The 20,480-nt window shown below is 30.0% G+C and overlaps 2 protein-coding genes across 3 annotated transcripts in view; both read left to right on the plus strand.

The window, feature by feature from the left end:
• Window positions 1–365: 365 nt before the first annotated feature.
• On the plus strand, window positions 366–2,485 carry LOC113398619 (protein prenyltransferase alpha subunit repeat-containing protein 1). Of its 2 annotated transcripts, none has more exons than XM_026637456.2 (3): window positions 366–623; window positions 705–1,099; window positions 1,176–2,485. In XM_026637456.2, exons 1-3 carry the CDS (start codon window positions 547–549, stop codon window positions 2,042–2,044), a joined length of 1,341 nt encoding a protein of 446 aa, XP_026493241.1. In that variant the 5' UTR covers window positions 366–546; the 3' UTR covers window positions 2,045–2,485. The 2 variants fall into 2 exon arrangements, with proteins under 2 accessions (XP_026493241.1, XP_026493242.1); XM_026637457.2 differs by having other exon boundaries at window positions 1,179–2,485.
• Window positions 2,486–5,884: 3,399 nt separating this feature from the next.
• The window catches only part of LOC113398560 (protein unc-13 homolog B), a 307,486-nt gene continuing 292,890 nt past the window's right edge, over window positions 5,885–20,480 (plus strand). Inside the window, exon 1 of the mRNA XM_064216954.1 lies at window positions 5,885–6,031. Coding sequence (XP_064073024.1) covers window positions 6,010–6,031 — 22 coding nt within the window. The 5' untranslated portion in view covers window positions 5,885–6,009. The remainder of the gene's footprint in view (window positions 6,032–20,480) is intronic.

A 20,480-nucleotide genomic window follows, 5' to 3' on the forward strand; every position in this document is an offset into this window, starting at 1 on the left:
AGCGAAAATTGTTGTTTTAAGTTTTAGTAAGTTGCAATTTAATAATTGCAAAATAACCTGTTAGTTATAATTTTTTTTAAAGAGGCCGTATCGTCATGTCCTAAATATCAATCCAAAATTTTATCTACCACATTAGAAAATTTCCGTAGAGCGAAAATTTGGACGTGAAAATGAAATGTAGATTAGAAGTTTCAGCTAGACATTAAAACAAGTGCAGCGTGGCGTAAACTGTAGGCGTATACAGTAGTATACGCCTACATTTTACTGTTAAACTGTTTCACTCGTGCTTTACATTCGAATGCTTTTTTTTCCAGTAATTAATTATTGTCTATGTTACTCTTTTCGCAGTGCGATCTTCGCACAAGATTTGTCTCAGTCTATAAATGTTTATGGAATGTGTTAAAAAATAATAAACATATGTATATACGTCACACATACGAAAATCAAGACAAAAATGGGTTAGGGTAGCTTTTTAAGCATCTTATCTTAACAAATAATTAAGGGTTAAATTATTTTAGTAGTAGTTCCTAAAAGACAAGTTACACAATGGAAGAAGATAAATTTGCTTTAGTGGAGAAAATAATAAAAGACGTACATAATGTTTTGTCTAAAATAGCTGATTTGTAAGTAAACAATTGGCAAGATTTCAATTTCTTTGTTTATATCTTGAGTTTTATTTATTTTTTTAAATGATATATTTTCAGGTATGCCTTTGATGTGGTTCCTATGGATATTAATTTTCAAAATAAGTCGCCTGTCTTACATTTGGAAAACTGCTTAGGCTTAGAATCTTGGTGTGTTAAGCATGTGTATATGTATTGTTATTCAGAACTTATGGATAAGTATAGTCCTAAGTTCAAACGCAAGTCGAAGAAGATCTCAAATATAGATTCTGATCGCTTGATCAGATTGCTGAATGTGACAATTTTACTTAATCCCGAAATAAATTCTTTATGGAACAAAAGACGTGATTTGGTGCTTGGACTCTTGTTAGATAAGACTGTTGAATTGCATTTCATAAGACTCGTTCTGTCAAGAAAACCTAAATGTAATGAAGCATTTGTGTATCGGAGATGGCTTCTGGAAACCATTTTTCAGGGTATGTACCTTCACAATGATGAATAAATCTATTTTTAATAGTCTATTTATAAATTGTAATTGTATGTTTGTTTCAGAAGAGAATTATGAAAGGAACAGCATTGAACATTTAATTAATGATGAATTAATTATTTGTGATTTAGCTTCAGATAAGAGTCCAAATAATTATCACAGTTGGAATCATCGGATATGGTTGTTAAATAAAGTAAAAACAATCTCAACATATTATGATCCTAATGCCCTTTACATTAAAGAATATAATTCTTCAGAGAAATGGACATCAAAACATGTTTCAGACTTCAGTTGCTTTCACTATCATCAATATTGTATTAAAAATCTATATAACCTTTGTAATGACTCTTGGAAAAGTCTTGAAAAAACATTAAATATTAATTTTAGAAAAAACCTTGTTAGAGTTCTGGCATCAAACTTTCCAAAGGATGTAACAATTCAGGCTTCAGAGGAAAATTTACTTGGATACTCCGAGGAAAACTTAATGAACCTCCTACTTTCTTATTCTAATAAAATCTGTAATTGTATTGTGAATTATGTGCCAATGTGTAAGAAAATTGAAATTTTATTTCATGCATTGGTATTGAATAATGAGTTGATATGTTTTTATAAATACCATGAGACTTTGTGGTATCACAGAAGATTTATTTTGCATGAAATTATTTCAATCATGTATGAACACTTTGGTCTTGTCAGATATAATGGTGCACTTGTGAAGAAAAACTGCAAAATTTGCAACTTCGATGATATGAGACAAAAGCAAGCTAAAATTGGAAGGTATGACACCAACCATATTTACTCAAGTGTATTGTTTAATGTTATTCTCTCACATGAAAAGCAAATCATTGAAGAGAGACAGAAAGATGGAGATCCCAATGCAGATAGACATGAGAAATATTTGAAGTTTGTTGAAGGTTTTAACAATGTCATGTAAAATGCATTTTGTGAGAGTTTTATACTAATTCATATTTTACGTAATGTCACACTGCAGTACCAATCATTTTGACATATTTAATGGTTCCATATTACAAAAAATATATACCACTTTTCCAATTTTCTATTATAAAAAAGATTATATTGTAGTCATGTAAGAAAAATATACTTAATATATGAGTTTTAATATATAAAGAGTCACATTTTAGTTTTTTAATTTTAAGTGTATAGAAAAGACAAACTTTTAAGCAATGAATGATAGATGGTGATATATAGATATTACATATAAAATGAGTTAGAATTCTGCTAGATATGATAATTGTGTGTTATTTAATTACACAGTAATTTGTATTAAATATTATTGCTGTAATATAGAGTTGTGTATAATATTATGTTTCATTGGGTGTATTTTATTTAAAATAATAGACATTTCCAGAAATTCAATATCTATTTATTTTTTTTATTAATATAATCTATTTATTTTTTAATAAAACAACCGAAACATGAATTTTGTTAAATATTCAAAAAGATACCTCCGTAAGTTTCTTCCATCCAAACATAAGTTGTTTTTTCGCGGATAAGTTTTTTAGCCTAAACACTTTGTTGTAACACGCCGCTAGATGGCGGCGTATATAGCCGACCGCCATTACAATATATCTATAGGCAGGACGATGTCGCGTCGGTCGCGGTTTGCTAGTACATATTATATCTTTATATGTATAATTCTTCGATACATGCGTAAATCACTGAACGAATAAATGGCTATACCGATTTTAATTATTTTTTTGTGTTCGAGTGAGTTTGGATTGTTGAAATGAATAGGGAGAATGGCGTTGTAATTGAGTTAAGGATTTCTTAAAAATAAAAATTAGAACGAGCAGCTTTTCTATATGTTATACGAACTTAATTACAAAAACCATATTTATGACTTAATTTAACAAAATCACTCATCTATATATCTCGACATAAGGAAATTGAAACTAGCAATTACATAGGGAATAGGAGGATATTTTGCTATGCATAAGGTACCTACTACATATTTTTATTGTGAGGCTTATACCAATAGATTACTTTGAAATTATCTTTTTATTTTATTTGGATCTTATTACTTAAACCGTTGCGACATTGAGATGTTCTTATGAAGATAAAGTTGTGTTCGTACATTATTAATTGTTAATGATACCAGTCTATAGCCTACAATTATTTCTTACCCCTTTTACGAAAGACTTATAGTTTTTGCATGGAAATTATGCTTTTTTTCGTAAATGTTAGATAGAATAAATTAATTTTCTTTCGTGATCTTACTTTCAAACTTCGTAATTTTATATCACAGGAGAGAAACATGGTGTTAATTTAAGTATATTTTTTTTATTTTGTGCCATTAAAATGATTAAGCGAGTCCAGAATATAAAATTTTAAACCTATTCTATTAGTGACAGATAATGTTCTTTGTTCTCGTGGTCTCTTTAGCTGGGATCTATTTAAAGTTTTCCTGGACAAAACTATTTATTAAAATGCATCCGGTAGTTTCTATTTGAAGATTTTAAACATAAAACCAACATATATATATTTTTTAGATTTTTAATGTAATTTTTTCGATATAGGTATAAATAACATCTTAGAGCTTATATGTAAACGCAGCGTTATACATATTTATCTAGGTATATCAGATAAACACGATCTAAAATTTAAAGATTTATATGTAGTAAGTTTTCGTTCTATCAAATTTAATAGACGCATTGTGGTATGAATCCATAAATAAAAATGTTTGTTCAAGTATTATACAGCTTTTTTTAAAATCATAAGACTGCATACGCATTACGCAGTTTTAAGACAGTCGAGTACGTTCAATATGGGTCAGGAGGCTCGTACATTGGGAGTATCGTTGGCAGCACCTACTACATCCTTACAACCGATTAAGGTTTAACTCTTTATGACACAACTTTGAACTCTAACACTGTAGCAAAGGATCGTATTTACAATAATAGTCAGGTGCACATAGCATCGTAGGAGTTTAGTCGTTTGTGACGTCACAACAGTGTCGCGCGTTCGCAGGTTTTCGATCGATATTCTTATTTGAGTTCGAGTGATTTCGTGGAAAGTCGGTAGGGCCGAGTGACGCTGACACCACGTGCGAATTACGTAACTGTGTTGGCAGGTACAACAATTCATTGACAAAGATTTTATTTGTGTAACGAAGCGCTGATGTTATTGATAATTTAAATTGGCAAATCATTGCTTAGACTTGTTCAATTAAAAAATAATAATGCACTGACATTATATACATAATGTCAGTGACACCTACTGCATAATGAAAGGACGTCTCAAGTAGTAGAGATTTTAATCAGGCTTACTAAGTTAGATAGGTTTCTCATTATGCATGAAAGTAGAGAAGGGTTACAGCTACGCAAAGGAAGAAATTTTTACGTCATTATTAGAAGGAACACGTTCGTATATTTTTATGAAAAACAGTACCCATGAAAGATAAAACGACACCAAAATATTGCTACAATTGGAAATGAGAAAAAAAAAACTTAAATCCGTAACTTATAATTATTAATTTTATTCTAGTTGTGACCATATTCCACAGACGCAAAAATCATTCCTGCTTTTATAAAATAAAAATCTTTAAATAAATAAATATTCTAAAAAAACTTAATTATATTGCCTCTAATTATATATTTTTAATTTTATAAGACAAAAAATTGGAAGAGGAAAAGTATCAATGACATTATTTCTTTCATTACATTAGATAAACTCTAAACCCATTAATAAGTATTTAGCTAAAATGACAGATTTTATTTATACGTGCAGAAATTAAGCAAGCATCTTGTCTAGCACAAGTAGACTTCAAAAATGCCCATCATGCGTCTACGTGTCAAGCTAAGGGAAACATGAAAGTATTTTATTTTTAAATTTACTTATGTAATGTTTTACCATTATTATAATTATTTATTATACACCTCACACATAAGCACATTTTTTTTTTTCGGTTTTCATATTTGGATACTAAGTACTCATTATGTATTGTCTAAAAGTATTAAATACTTAATAAAAACAACTTGTAATTTTATTTTATTATCCCTGGTAACAACATATATATAACACCTGTAAAATTTACATGAATTACTTAGTAAGTTACAAAGTAAAATACACTTAGAAGTGGAATAAACATGGTTCAAAAACTTGTAACGATGTTCCAGCAAATTCGAACCTTATCTTCCAAGATATAAATCATATTAATTAAATTAATGTACTTGTAGTATGGGTAGCAGCTTTGTACCTACGTCAATTAACGTTTTGCTACGACTCATGCTACGAATATTTCCTTGTTTATTAATATTATTAGTTTTAGGGCATGAAAGTAGGTATTTTAAAAATTACACTCAATATTCGTATATCCTGACATCGTTTCTAAAAATGTAACAGTAAGGAGACTAGGCCAGTGCAATAATTGCATCCAGTTTAACCGGGTCCGATCGATGTGAGGGTATTTACCTCGCCGGGCGAAAATAATCCGGGTGCCGGTGATGTCAGAAGACGTTTCTAGTGCGCCTGCGTAGTGAACGTGAACGTAAAAATGTGTGGATGCGCTTTCGAAGCCTTATTACTACTCGGGCTAACACGACGAGCTTTCGTTGCCTCCGAAATCGTGGTGGCGCGGTCGCGAGTGTAATTGTATCAGTGGGAACATATCAGTGAGTTTTCCATGTGCGCCCTCGTGCCAGGCTTGTGATGAGTGGTAATCGTGCCGTCTGCAGGGGCGCCGGCCGGCGGAGGCATGTCCTGCGGTTTGTAGGTTGATGGCTCGGCGGCGAGGCGCCGGGCGTCAGTCGGTCGCCGGGCCGCGTAGAGCCGGGCGCGCGTGTGCGAGATATGGCGCCCCGCGGCGGCCGGTGAGGCGCCGGCCCCGCCGACCGCCTCGGGTCGACGGGCCAGCCAGGCCAGACGGACACTCGTCCCATCATGTCCTTGCTCAGCGTCACAGGTGTGTAAAGATGTTTTCGCGCCACTTTCTGTGAATCTTCATGTCCGCTCTTTGTTATCGTCTCAAGGAATTATTTTCGGTAGTTAGGTCGCAGGTACTTACTTAGAGAAAACCTTTATTGAATGATGCCGTCTCAAAAATATTTAAAAACTATAAGTCAGCAATAATTATTATGAATGGAAAAATGAAATCACAGTAATATTGTCACATATTTAATTACTTTTAATTAATTCTTATCTCATGTATTTTGTGTAAACGTTAATTTTAATTTTGTTGATGATTGGCAGTACATACTCTTTGTTAGTCACAGGTGTAAGGCCAGCATACACGTTTATTTTTAAACAATACAGTGACTAATGCAGATTTATCACATCACAGCTTTTCATATCGACCGACAGCTTTTAAACAAGGCATTTTATTCCGTATCCTTTCATACTTTCAGCGAGCAACGCTTATATAAATAGGTTGCTCGAGGCTCTACATTCGCTTAATGGTTTCCCATATTTGAAGGTGATGAAAGACGAGGCCGAATACCTATTTTCAGAAATCATTTTTATATATTTATTGACGATTTATTATAAAGTATATACAGGTATATGATTTGTAACAAATTTCATATTATTAATTAAATGAAAATCTTTTAAAAAATTTAATTTACGAAATAAAAATTATTTTTAAGTATAATTGAAAATGAAAATGGATAAAATTGTCAGGTTAAATTTTAGTTCAAAATATGCCATGAGTTCCTATTGAACCGTTGCTTTATATCTATTCCAGGTTCCGGTGAAGTTTTAGTCTGCTATTTGTATCAATCTATCACGTATCTAATAACAAATGCAGCGGAGTTGAACGACCTATACGAAAACGGAATATAATTCCTATTTATTCGTCTAACTTGTTAGGTATTCTCCGAAAATCCGCAGTGCAACGCATTCATTGTAAAAGCTAACTTAAAATAAACCCATTAGGCACAATTTCGGTTGACGTTCTCTAAATTGTGGGTTTGAAAATTGCTATGTTATTCGGTGCATTTACGAACAGCAACGTCTGGCTTCCATTTCTGATTAATTGAAGCTTACATTTTGAACGGCAATTAATTATAAAATAACATTATGCTAATAAATAGGCCTGTTATTATAGAATTAAACTATTAAGTCTCTATTAAATTAACGAGTTCACAATATTTATTTATAGATTTTATTTGCAAAATGTGGTAAATATATTTTTTAATTGTATTTTCCGATGAAATAATTTTTTTGCTATGAAAAGATGTGTAATTTAGTTAATGTTAGCACACAATGCTTATAGTTAATGCAAGTTTAGTATTGATTAGTTTAGTTACCTAATGGTTTCCTATTAAACTGTGTATGAAGTACCGTACCGTTATATACATATTTAATTACAAATTAACTCATGTATTTTTGTAGTATATACTTAGGTTCAGTTAAGTAACGTCGATCGTACAACAGTGTACAAATTATATAAGTACTTTTAAATTACATTTTCAGAGCAAACGCGTCGCAATTGGGGCACGTGCTAGTGACGCAGGTCTTGAGAGCAATTCGTGAAGCGTTTTTATTATTTCAGAAATTAATTTGGGATAAAAAGCATTTAAGACACTAAAACAAATTATAATAAAATAAATTTCGAAGGTACTGGTTTTTTTCGAAGTAATCCTGACTTTTAATAGTCATAAAAAAAGAGTTACATATGTAGGAAAATTAGAGGTATATAATATATATAGTTGTTCTTAAAAGGTCTTATTAATATATGATAGAAATAATTATTTAATGATTGAAATAGGCACGTATCACATAGACAACGCTATTCTATATTTTTTGTCGAGATATTAAATGCTGGAACTAAGTCTGCTTCACACAAGTTGAACATTAACCATGTTTGGCCCCTTGCCATACAAACCTGATAAATTATTTAATATTATAGTTCTATCGATATACCAGTACTGTACACACTGTATTAAGTTCCTAACTTCGATTTCATCTTTTAATTCAAAGGTTGGGTATATGATAATGATAGCTTTTTATTGTAATTTAAATAACAAATTGTTTAATGGATTCGATACATCGTTAAGCATGCGCGAAGATAATATATATTTTAATTGCATATTTACTGTCTGCTTCTATTAAATATAATCAATAAAGTACGATAAGACAACGAAGTAGATAGTAGTAATTGTAGTTAAAGCCATGTTAAAGTTTTTATAAGAAGTTATACTAATAAATAAAAACCATCTTATCTAGATTTTTTTTGTATAGGAAGTGAGTAGTAAAACAATCTTCTTTTGAATATAAAATCAAGTACGTCAGAAAGAGACATCGGTGTTTATCTAAACACCTGCTAAACAAAGCTTATAAGGCTCATTTTGTCTATAGTTATGAAATTGTTTATCCTGACTGACTGACGTACAGCCAAATCTGATTCGAGACAGCTGAAATTTAGATGTTAGATTCATTTTATAACGTAGGTAATCCGCTAAGATTTTTTGGGAATCCGCACTTTAGGATCGGGAATTGGAAGGCGTTGTATAAACTTTGCCCGCACGAAGTCGTGGCGGGCTGATAGTTATATAGATAACCAGAAAAAATTGGATCTTCTCTTTTCCCAATCAAATCAGTAGTTATCACTTGTAATTTAATTGTCACAATCCATGTCTGAGTAAGTTTTTCCTTTTATTCTTTCCCTTTGAAGTCTGTGAAAGCGTTAGATTTCTCCAGGGAGAATAAGAAGCTTTCTTTCATATCTGAGGGCTTTAAATGCATGAGTAAGATTTATTTCAAATACAAATGAGTTTCTATATTTATGCCTAGTCGGTCTCCTACTACTAAGTGAACATTTACTTTGTATAAAAGACATGAGCATTAAACACATAAAATATTTAAACCTGCTAATATGTTTGCGTGCGATGTTTTGAGGGGAAAACTATTTGTGAAAACTGGGGATTGATTAGTTCGAGTTTTTCATTTGCCATAAAAAAAATGTTCTGTTCCAACTGTTTAATTTTGAATTCAATCAAATTTTTAATACCGTATGTATAAAAGGAGGCCAAATTAATCTTATATTACGATTGAATAATATTTTTCTTTTATTTTCTTTTTAGCTCGCGCTCTTTCTAATTGATTTTAAAGCGTCATCCGAATGTTAATGTCCACTTCCACCTGTATATTGATGAAAAATTAAAATTGACTTGTTTTTTTATACAATTACGTCTCGTCTCGTACGTCTCTTATCACCATTTTACAACATTAATTAAATGTGAACTACTATACTACTATACATGTTAGGTGGGAGGTTCTTTAATATTGGACAAAAACGTATAACAAATCATCATTATACAAAAAACGTTTCAGAAACTATTTAGCTGACAAAAGTGTTATTTGGCAAATATATCGTTTTTAAAAAGTCTGAAAATCATCGGATACTAATTAATCACACTAATTATCATCTTCTAATTTAGTTAACTTTAAATTTAGTAAACTTATATATTCGTGTTTTCTTAACATAATATTTTAATTTATTAATCGGCAAAGTTATAAGTATCTACGAGATTTTGTCATCGAGGCTTTGTTAACGAATAAATCTTTTGTAGTGACTGAATGGAGCTGGAGAGTGGGTGATATAGGTATATTCAATACAGGTTCAGAGAAACTTATAATATGTACCTAGTTTAATGTTTCATGAGTTAAAGAACGGTAATGTCAAGGTGAAAGTCATATAATGTTCAGGCAGACCCTTTTCGGACCGTAAATTAATGGTGGTCGTCCACGTCGCCCATGCCTTAAGCCGTTAAGCCTTAATATTGAATCTATATACAATATAATAAATGTTCAACACAAAGTTTATATTGAACAATTTCAAATAGTTAGTAATATTGTTTACAGAATTACTAATATTTAAATTATATACAAGACAAAGATATGTTTTACAGTACAGACAGTCTTCAGTTGCATTTAAAATGATTTTATTTTATTTGTAAAAAATATTATATGCTTCATAAAAGTCAACGTTAGCTAAAGTAAAATACTTTCTAGTAAATTTTTCAAACCAACGCTAAAATCAGGTCATTATTTGCACGTGGCTCAAAAGTCATAGGTAAATAATAAATAGGTGACATTGTCTTTAGCTACCTAGCATTCTTTGGAAGGAAGCGACTAGCGAATTAGCAAATAAAAAGTCACGTAAATATAAAGTTAACAAAGCTCTTTGTAGTAACTCAGTATCTTAAAGATAGATAAAGATACTGTCTTTCATGACAGAATAGAGTTCAAACTTTAGAAAAAAGCGGATAGATTGAATATTGCCTTATGATAAAGTTATGTAGCATTTATTAAAATTATGTATATGTATGTGTATGTACAGTTTTAAAAACTTTTAGTATACATACATATGTGTCCGTCAGTTGGCGCAGTTTTTGATCTGAATAAGCGTAGTTCCGGGTTCGTAAAAAAAATTCTCCAACATAAAATGTTAAATAAATGTTGATCATTTCTGGAAATAAAAACGTAAGCGTTATTATTTTTTAACTAATATATGTTATGTATTTGCTTGTATTTATATTATTTTATTGAGTATTGGATGCAGTGGAACTAAAGGCTATTGCGTAATATTTATTATGAGCATGCAGATACAACAAATTACGAAAATTATTCATATAACAAAAACATAACATCAAGAGCTTGGAGTATAGAATAAAAAAAATACAATGTTGTGTTGAAAAAAACGTGTATAATTCATATTTCGAATATTACATGAAGTTGTAAAGCTTTATCATGTTTTTTGAATTTAGATACAGAAACAATGAACCTTAGTTAATGTTGTTTGAAAGAAGTTGAAACCACATGTGACACTGCGCTTCTTGTATCGTGCCGGGATCGGCGTGGGATCGAACATTACATCCCTCGCGCGTGAGACAACCCTGAAATACTCAAAACAAATACCCTTCAATCGGTTTTTATTTTTATAAATAAATTATTATTTTATTATACAATGTAAAATATATTTTATTACTATTATTGACTTTATGCGATATTCATATTAATAAAATTTAACGTATTTTTAAATTTATATCGTTTTATTATTAATAGGTCGTACATATGATATAATATAAGTCGTACATAAAAGTAATTTTTAAATATTTATTTAACTGTATCAATTCAACGGGGCTACTAAAATACATCATGCTCAAAATAAGGTCAAGTGAGGGTTGGATGAGAGTCTAGTTGAAAATTAATTGTTTTTTTTTGGCAAATATTAATATGATTTGTACATTTTAAGTAAATATGTGATCAACAGCTACATAGTTATTGTTATAAATGTGGCAAATTTATAATAGCAATTTATATAAAAATGATTTTATTCCAATCTCTACGCCGACAGAAAATGAAAGGTGTTTTCAGAAAAATACCTCGTAGTTCAAAATATATTAGTAAATAAATATATCTATTAGGTTTTTCTCAAATAATTAATGTCCATCCGCGTTTTCGCCCCGTACGTAGTGGTAGGTATATACTCTATGAACTTTCTCTACCCTTGTCAACGTGTATGCAAAATTTCGTAATGATCTATTAAGATGTGAAAGTTACGAACAAACAAACTAACATTAATGTTTATTATAACATTAGTTAGGATTGGTTGGTTTGATAAACCGATAGAAAAAGTATGTTTTTTACAAACAAAAATCATTACTTTTAACTAAACTCCATTTTTTTAGTCTGGCAGTATCAAAAGACGAAGTGTGTCAAGATGAGACATTTTATAACGCGACTCGTCGTAAAAACGTAGCACTTGAGGTGATTCCGTTCATTGTGAAACAACCATCAACCTACGATATAACATTTACGAAATGTCTCGGCTTAATTTGTAATAAGCATTTAGACGAATAATTCTTATCTATTTAAAGAAAGTTTTGCACAGTAATATCATTTTATTTTATTGAGAGTAACAAAATTCTATATGAATTATGGAAATAATATTTCTATTCTAATATAAAATAAAGGCCAACATTCAATTTATAACCAAAATCCTGATATTTAATATCTTTTTTTTATATTTGGATTCGACAACTATCAAAGTTGAAGGAAGGATTTTTCGTTAATATTCAACGTTGAATTTAAGATTTATTCTCAAAGGCTGGCCAGTTGCATACAAGCAATGAAGAAATCCGACAAGGAGAAATTTTAGAGCTCAAAGCTAGTTGCAGAAAGCGTTTTAATACTGCTTCAGAAAGAAACTGAATATTTATCGATAATATTTTACAACCACACAGTATTTTATTCAAATATATATTCTGTAGACATCAATCCGCACAGTAGCGTGGTAAAATAATCTTATTAGACAAGATCTTTGCCCAGCAGTGGGAGATTTACCAAAAGTTACTTATATACATTGATATAATTATGTTAGGTATGACTTATGTTTGATTAAGTAACTAAAGAATATTTTTTGGTCTTTTAGAATATTTTTAGCTTTTTATTATACGTATGTAATAAATACTTTATTATTAAATAAGATGTTATTATAAAAAGGTCAGTTTAGTTTTTCTCGTTAAATAACGTAAATGAAACCGTAATAGTTAATTATATAATAATAATACTTTACGGCTAATAGGATTGTATTATTAATTTTCTGGTTAGACCAATAATTATTTTGTATTAATATAATGTTTTTCTATTTTAGTACAATAATGCCTTGTATTTTGTAGATCGTTGTCTCAGTTGTTGCATATTAGCCTCAAAAAATAACAATTAGTAAGAGTAAAAATTTTACCAGAATTTAAGTCGTTGGAATGCATTAAGTCGTTAGGTTTGCGCCCCCTCTACGATCGTGTCAGATTGCCGTATCATCGAAATATGACTCAAGGAACATACAGTACACTCTCTATCCCCTTACTTGATTATAAACAGATATATATAGATTTACTCTAATCTTTTAAACGCTTATAGTCTATATATACATATACATGCAGACTAATGTTACCTTTGAGATTGGAGCGATGGTCAAAATAACATCAAAATAATCATTATAAAGTGAAATTTAAGTTATAAGGCTCTTACAAGAGTGTCCCCATTATCACTTTATTTAAAAATAATAATTTTCACATAGAGAATCTACCGATTTCGAATTAAGATTCTACTAAGAGGAATCAAAACGAAATACATAATTATATTATACGGTTCATGTTTAAGGAAAAGTACTATTGACTTATTTCATTTTTATGAAAAAATAGAATTTAAAGTTTATGATGAGCGTTTATTTTAAATAAATACGTATATAATATTATTATATTTTAATTAAAAACATATACATTTAATTAAGTCTTAATGTTGGTACTATATCATTTGATTTCGATCGACGTAAAAAAAAGGATTAAGCTGATAATATTTTTTGAGATCAACAACAAAAAATACCACATTCATTTAAAAGCGACTGTAGAAATATATAAGGATGTGATTTATTCGATTCAACACGACGAATGAATGCCTAACGCCAGCGAGCACGCGTAATATTGATAACCATCATATCTTGCCACTTACATTTAATAGGCAGGACGTGACCAAGGCTTGAAACCAGATAAATGAGGGCTTCAAGTTATCCTCGGTATTATGTTCGAAGCTAGGTGTTGTATAACACAACTGTATTGAACATTTTGATGACGCTTAAATACGTTGTACATTACATGATGTACTATATTTTAAATTAGTGTTTTCGTGCAGAATTTTATATCAATTTTATCAGTTTTTAAGAATATTGGTTTTTTATTTTGAATTTATACGTCATTTAGTTTACCATTTGATATTTAAAACACATTTCATACCAAAGTGTAGACATTCTCGTGGAAATTTTTATTTTTTAGCGAACTGTATAAAAGAGAAATTCTGTCTCTCTCCTTTTTCAGTATTCGTAATCCACGCAAAAGAAGAAGCTTACACGAGAGCTCGTAAAATATATATTGTTTTTTTTTCGTTACTGTACTTTTATAGTAGCTACATTTCTTTCGTTCTCTTATGAATTTCAGCAATATCCCAATCATTAAGTGTACTATTAAGAAATTACTAAAATAAAGATTTTACCACGTGTTCGTGATAGATATTTTTTTTATTCATTTTGAATCGTTATATAAAGATTATCACATAAATATTAAGTTACGTTATAAAATTAATTTCAGACTTTGTATCTAATAAAATTCTATACCTTTATTCTAAAGACCTTGAATGAACGGCAGCGCTAAATATTCATTCATTTAAAGTGCACTACTTTTACACTTGAGAAGAAATACGAATTCTAAAACAGAGTAATAATATTGCTTTGACACTTTATAACTGAGATATAAAGAGGTTTTATATCCGTTTCATTTTCGTTATATTAAGTATTTTTCTTGTCATTAGTACTTAGAAAAAAAAAATGGCGAATTTATCGTAAGCTATAACCGCACTGTCAAAAGCCATTAAAAACGAAGTAAAAATAATTAATACTAGTATATTAATCCAAGATAAACATACTTAGTTGACAGTAATTGCACTACAACTGTGTAATTAGCCTATTCATAAATTATGTTACGTACATGATGGATAGAAACATATATTACGTTTGTTTAAATAGAGAATAGTTAAATATAGCTAGCTGTTTGATATACATCATGCTTACGTATAGATATAATGATTATGTAACATTAAAATAATAATAAACTATATAAATGAACATACATAATATATTAGTTATTTATGTATGTTCTTTTAAACTTTTCACTTGATGGTGAGATTTGTGCAAGTTCGGAAGGGTAGGTTTTACCGACTTATTACTATTATCTACCGCCAAACAGCAATTTGATGTATATGTATTGATGTTTTCCGCTTTGAAGGGTGAGTGAGCCGGTGTAACTACAGGCACCAGGAACTTCTTAGTAACCAAGCGAATGGCGGTGCATTTATTGTAATAATTATTTCTTGAAGTGCCAATATCTAAAGGCGGTAGTGACCGCTTACTATCAGATAGGTTAATAGCGGCTCTGTGAAATCATTAATATTTTTTTAAAACTTAATAATTTATGTCTTACATAATATAGCACCAATAATCTATTTGTTTAGGTTAAGTAATAGACCTCAAACATTTTAAGCTAAAAAAAATTTTGTGATATTGAAAAATTCCCATTATATCCATCTGAGCAATCAAAGCCCGCATATCGTGAATTTATGTATAACCATAGAGCAAACTAGTAGAAGTAAGTAAGCGAATCCACTGACCTATTTGGCTTTCAAATGAAACGTACGGAACACAAAGAATGGTAAAGGGAAGCCCTGAATACGAAATACTGAGTCAACGCCTCTCCTATTATGCGAACGAAGTAAATGTAGCGCCAGAAGTATTCGTATTTTGTTTTTGGTTTATAATAAATTAAAAAGGGTGCAGTTGTAATAAATATGTATCGGAAACTGTTCTGTAAAGTTGTTGCCATTTTATTGTATATATATTTCATTTCATCACATTAAATATTCAAGAACGAATTGTTTGTAGCAACTAGTTAACTAGTAAGCTGTTATAGAATGTAGTCGTGATGGCGGTTAATAAATTAAAACCACGCCCTTCTAAAAATGGCTAGTAAAATAGCAGAAATGTTGAAGTATAGTGCTGTTAAAAATTATGGTTAATTATTAAATAAAATGTAACGATGAGTGTTATACTTTTCCTTAACAGGAAAGTGAAATGTTATTTGTTCATTAAAATATATTATCTATGACAATTTAATCCTATTAAATTAAAGGATTCCCGTCAAATATAACTTGGATGTTATAAAAATAGTTTTAACGTTAATAAAAAAGGGTCGAAACAATCAGTCTAAAAATCTATCTGTGATATTTGAATGAACCGTATCTGACGAAAATTTTAGTTCGTGTTTTATAAGAAAATATCTTCATATTTTTACAACTAATACAAGTACAACTAGTACAACTAATACAACTTTTAAGTATAATAATAAAACAAATTAAGTACTATTGTTGCTCCAAAAAGGAACACTATAACAGGCTCAAGACTATTTCTTTTTTGACAGCACAATAGTAACCGGAGAAAGCACGATAATTAATAGTACGCGGGAATCATTGAAAAGGTTGAACAATACTGGAGTTACGAGTATTCTGATAATAATAACACTGTTTTATAATGAATTCGTATTCATAATATTTCACGAGTGGTCGCTTCAATTGAACGTCTATTGTTTATGCATGAAAAACGCACTCGGGAAAATAAAATTTAATTAAATAATTTTTCAAAGATTTTTAATTACCCCTAAAATTCTAAATATTCGCATTATTTAATGCAAAATCCTACTTCAATACGTATAGGAAATCGTTTTGGTACCGACATGATATTTGTAATTAAAACATTTTTAGTATTTGATTCTTTAATTAAAGTTATAGAAGTATGTCTAAATTATTGTGCTACTTTCTAGATCTATTTATAAAGCGGTGAATTTGATTACTTCGAATAAGATAAATGTAATAAGAAATTGTGATAAGAATAGAGTATTATAATTTCAACATCTGCCCACGTGTGTTTGAGCCACCAACGCAGAAAAACAACTTTCTTTGACATTTAGCAACTTAAAGAAAGGTTAAAGTACCTTAACATTTATTCTTAGTAAAGTATGTAAGTTATATTTAGTCGAAAAACGTAATATACAGTAAATTACCAATTTGTAAATTACCTACTGCTGGCCAAACGCCTTCTCTCCCTTTCGAGAAGATTTGAAGTTTATTGCTGCACCAAGCGTTTTAGTAATTGTAGCAGAATTTATAATCTTAGATTAAGATTCATGAGTCACTTTGGCATTTAGTCTTATCAAAACAAAGTAATAAGAGGTATACGAGTATCGAAGTAAATTATGCATTTTTTAAATATATCGTTTCATTCTTTAAGTTAAAACTTACATTGTGCTTAACGTTAAATTCTAAATAAAGAATTCACCTTTTGGTTCAAGGTTTTTTGAAGAAAAAAGTTTTCCTAACAAGGCTATTAGTAACTAAGCAAGTTTCAAATTGGTTTGTTTTGTTTAAAGTTAATATAAATAGTTATAGAAATTGTTTTGCGATTAAAAGTTTTTATCGTAAGATAAGTATTTTAAAGTTGTAAGCGTATCACATGATTAACAGGAAAATTTATTTTATTACTAACTTCACAAATTTTATTTTCAAGTGACGTTATCATGAAGTTTCTGCAGTAAATTGCATTTTATAGTCCTGTTTGCTACGTTTTATTTGTGCATACTACACTGCATTGTGTTAACTTGAAAATAGTTTTTATTCTTGAGTAGTTTTCACAATAAAGATACTTTTTAAATCGCTTACATAATAATCACAAGGGTCTCTTATACATAGATATTATTTATTTTAATTCAGTTTCTGCTTAATTATACAGTCGGTTACGTACATTATATACAGATGGAATAATTTAGTACATTTAAAGCAATGTCACTTCATAAATCCAGCTATAATATGCAAATGAACGTTTCCAAGTGCGCGTGGTACTGCGTAGTATGAAATACTGGCTTTAGCTCTCAGCCTTAAAGCGTGCGATTTGGGGTAGTGACGCAATTATTGTTCATAATTTCCACACCACTACCTACACTATACTAAACAAAGGAAATACTTGTGTTTGTTGTTTACATAGCGTGAATACAATTAATTGCAGTTCTATTCAAGTTTTCACTACTGACACTAACTGAATTTTTTTATTCTATTTTAATCATTTATAATTATTTAATAATTATATTTTAATCGTTTATAATTATATATTAAAAAAAATGAGACTATCCTACTGCTTAAATTACGAGGACTAAGCAACTGGATTGTCTTCTTAATAGGCAAATGTATGTCGTTTAAATAGTTACGTTAAATAATTAAATTGTATCTAAACTTCCACCAGTTCGAAAGTAGATTCGATCGAGAAAACCGACGAAAACCTCAGTAGTTACTCTTCTTCTAAAATCAAATACTTAAGTACAAAGTATTAGGTAAATACTGAGGTAGGTTCTGTGCGTCAATTAATAAAAACGAACTCCACACGTTTTATTGTTTATATGTGTGCGTGCAAATACGGCTGCACGATCTGTCTGCTCACTTTTATAATCTAATGGGATTGCAATCCGACAAGATTGGAGATCACTCGCAAGACCAATGACTTCATTTTCAGAGGCACGGGAGTATAATGCTGTCAACTTCAAACTCCGGGAAATGCTGAGAATTGTTTGACAAATAAACCTTAGGTCAGCAACCTTATAAGCTGGTTACGAGACCAACGAGACTATTAGTGTTGTTAAAATATATCAAATTAATATCTTGTAACAATATTAAATGTAGCTGTCAGGGATATTCGTTTAATATAACAAGTTTGGCGTAGATATGAAACTTAAGATATCGTTGTAGTGTAATAAATTTTACTCGGCTACTATCGTTAGGACATTTTGGAGTGGTTTGTACTTTAATCTCAACACGAAAATGCATGTGGCTTCGTACCCTCTCTTAAAATCTATGAAATCCCCGCAGCATGTATAGCTTTTATGTACGATTTATGACGACTAAACACGAACGTTATTATATATCTTTAGAGATTTTTTTATAATTGTAAAGAGAAATTGGAAATGATTGTTTAAATATCATATAAGGGCAAATGGGCCACCTGATGGTATATGGTCACCAGCGCCCATAGACATGGACTCGGTGAGAAATATTAAACATTCCACAGTTAATGGCTCACTAACCCTGAAACCGGAACACAACAATATAGTATTGCTGTTTGGCGGTTATTACATTATGTATATTTGTAGTATATTAGATACAGATCTCTTAATTTATCAAATATTTTTTATATTATGAAGAAATAATGTATAAATGTTATTATTTTTATTTTGTTATTGGAACTATTTAATTTTTAGTGCGTCTTTAAGATCATTTTTAAATTAAATGACGATTGGATAATGGAACATTTTATATGAAATTCATTGCCCAGTGTTATTAAAAAAAAATTATTTCATTTAAGTAGGAATTTACCAGAAATTTAGAATCATAAGTTACGTACAAATCGTAACTTCGGTAATTTTGCAAGATTTAAATTTACATTAAAAATTTGCAACCGATTCGTAATATAGTTTCACCGAGAACACCCGGAACAATCTCAGAAGTAACTGTTTTTATGACAATTGTAAAAATGTAAAACCTTTACTAGAAGTATAACATCTTACTGCCACCACTGGTGACACTGGTTCATTGTCTTCCAAGACGATCGGAATTGCGAACGAGGTCCGTTCCATGCGGTCATTATAATTAATTTTTAACTGCATATAAAGTAAATAATTCGTTTTAAACATATTTAATGCGATTCATTTATTATGAATCCTGGCTAAAAATATAAATAAATTGTTATATAATATAAATAGATTTGTGATATATAAGCAAATTAAACAAAAATATTTGTATAAGTTGTACAACGTTAGAATCCACCCCAAGATATAAATAGTGTAAAACGTGCGTATCGTACCTAAAGCTCAGAATTTAGAGCATCGATATCCTAGATAATATTATGGTTTGATGCAATAAGGTTCTTTATCTGATACAATATTTTATGCTGTAATATGCAAATATAAAACAAGAAATGTTTGGCGATGCACTTTGAATATTATGTTTCTTTAGCGTGTCTTTCCTTAGACTTGGATACTTTTGAATATAATTTGTATTTATAAATAAAATGTAGTTTACACGTGGATTATCCATGCAATATGAAATTTCTTTGAAGGTTGAACGTAAAAATTGGTTAGAGAAGAATGTATACAATAAAAAAAAACACTTTGTACGTTTTTTAATATTGTGAGATACACAACAAAAAGTTATAATATTTGAACTTTTTACTCGCTGTCCACTCGTGTATTTATTTATTTAAATTTTGTTGCACACAGAGGGAATAGCATATCATCACATCACAGGATATTAATCAGGTTTAAAGTCACAGTCCTATTCCCACAACGATCTCATCTAGGCAAACTTTGAGACAAAATCTTAACTATAAAAATAGAAGACATTGTAATATGTATAATATTGATTTATTCCTTAAATTTTTCACCAAAAATATATTATAAGCGCATATTCTGTATTGTAAAAAGAAAATTTACTGAACTTCATAATACTACTGTAATATTAAAATGTATGACGTAACGATAAACGAATTATTTATAACAAGACAATGGAAGATTAAATAAGGATCCCATTACAACTGATCAAGATGATATTTCACGTCCAATTTATTTTAAAAGAGCGATTTCTTTAAATGCCCTTAACAATCGAGAATTCTCTGCTAATGACGCTATTAAATCAAAACGCTTTCAGTAAGCTAGGTAGGTAGTAGGCAGGTAGTACCTCTCACTAACCAATTAGTCAAAGAATGCGAA

This window comes from Vanessa tameamea, chromosome 14, assembly GCF_037043105.1.
Source record: "Vanessa tameamea isolate UH-Manoa-2023 chromosome 14, ilVanTame1 primary haplotype, whole genome shotgun sequence".
Taxonomy (NCBI): Eukaryota; Metazoa; Arthropoda; class Insecta; order Lepidoptera; family Nymphalidae; genus Vanessa; species Vanessa tameamea.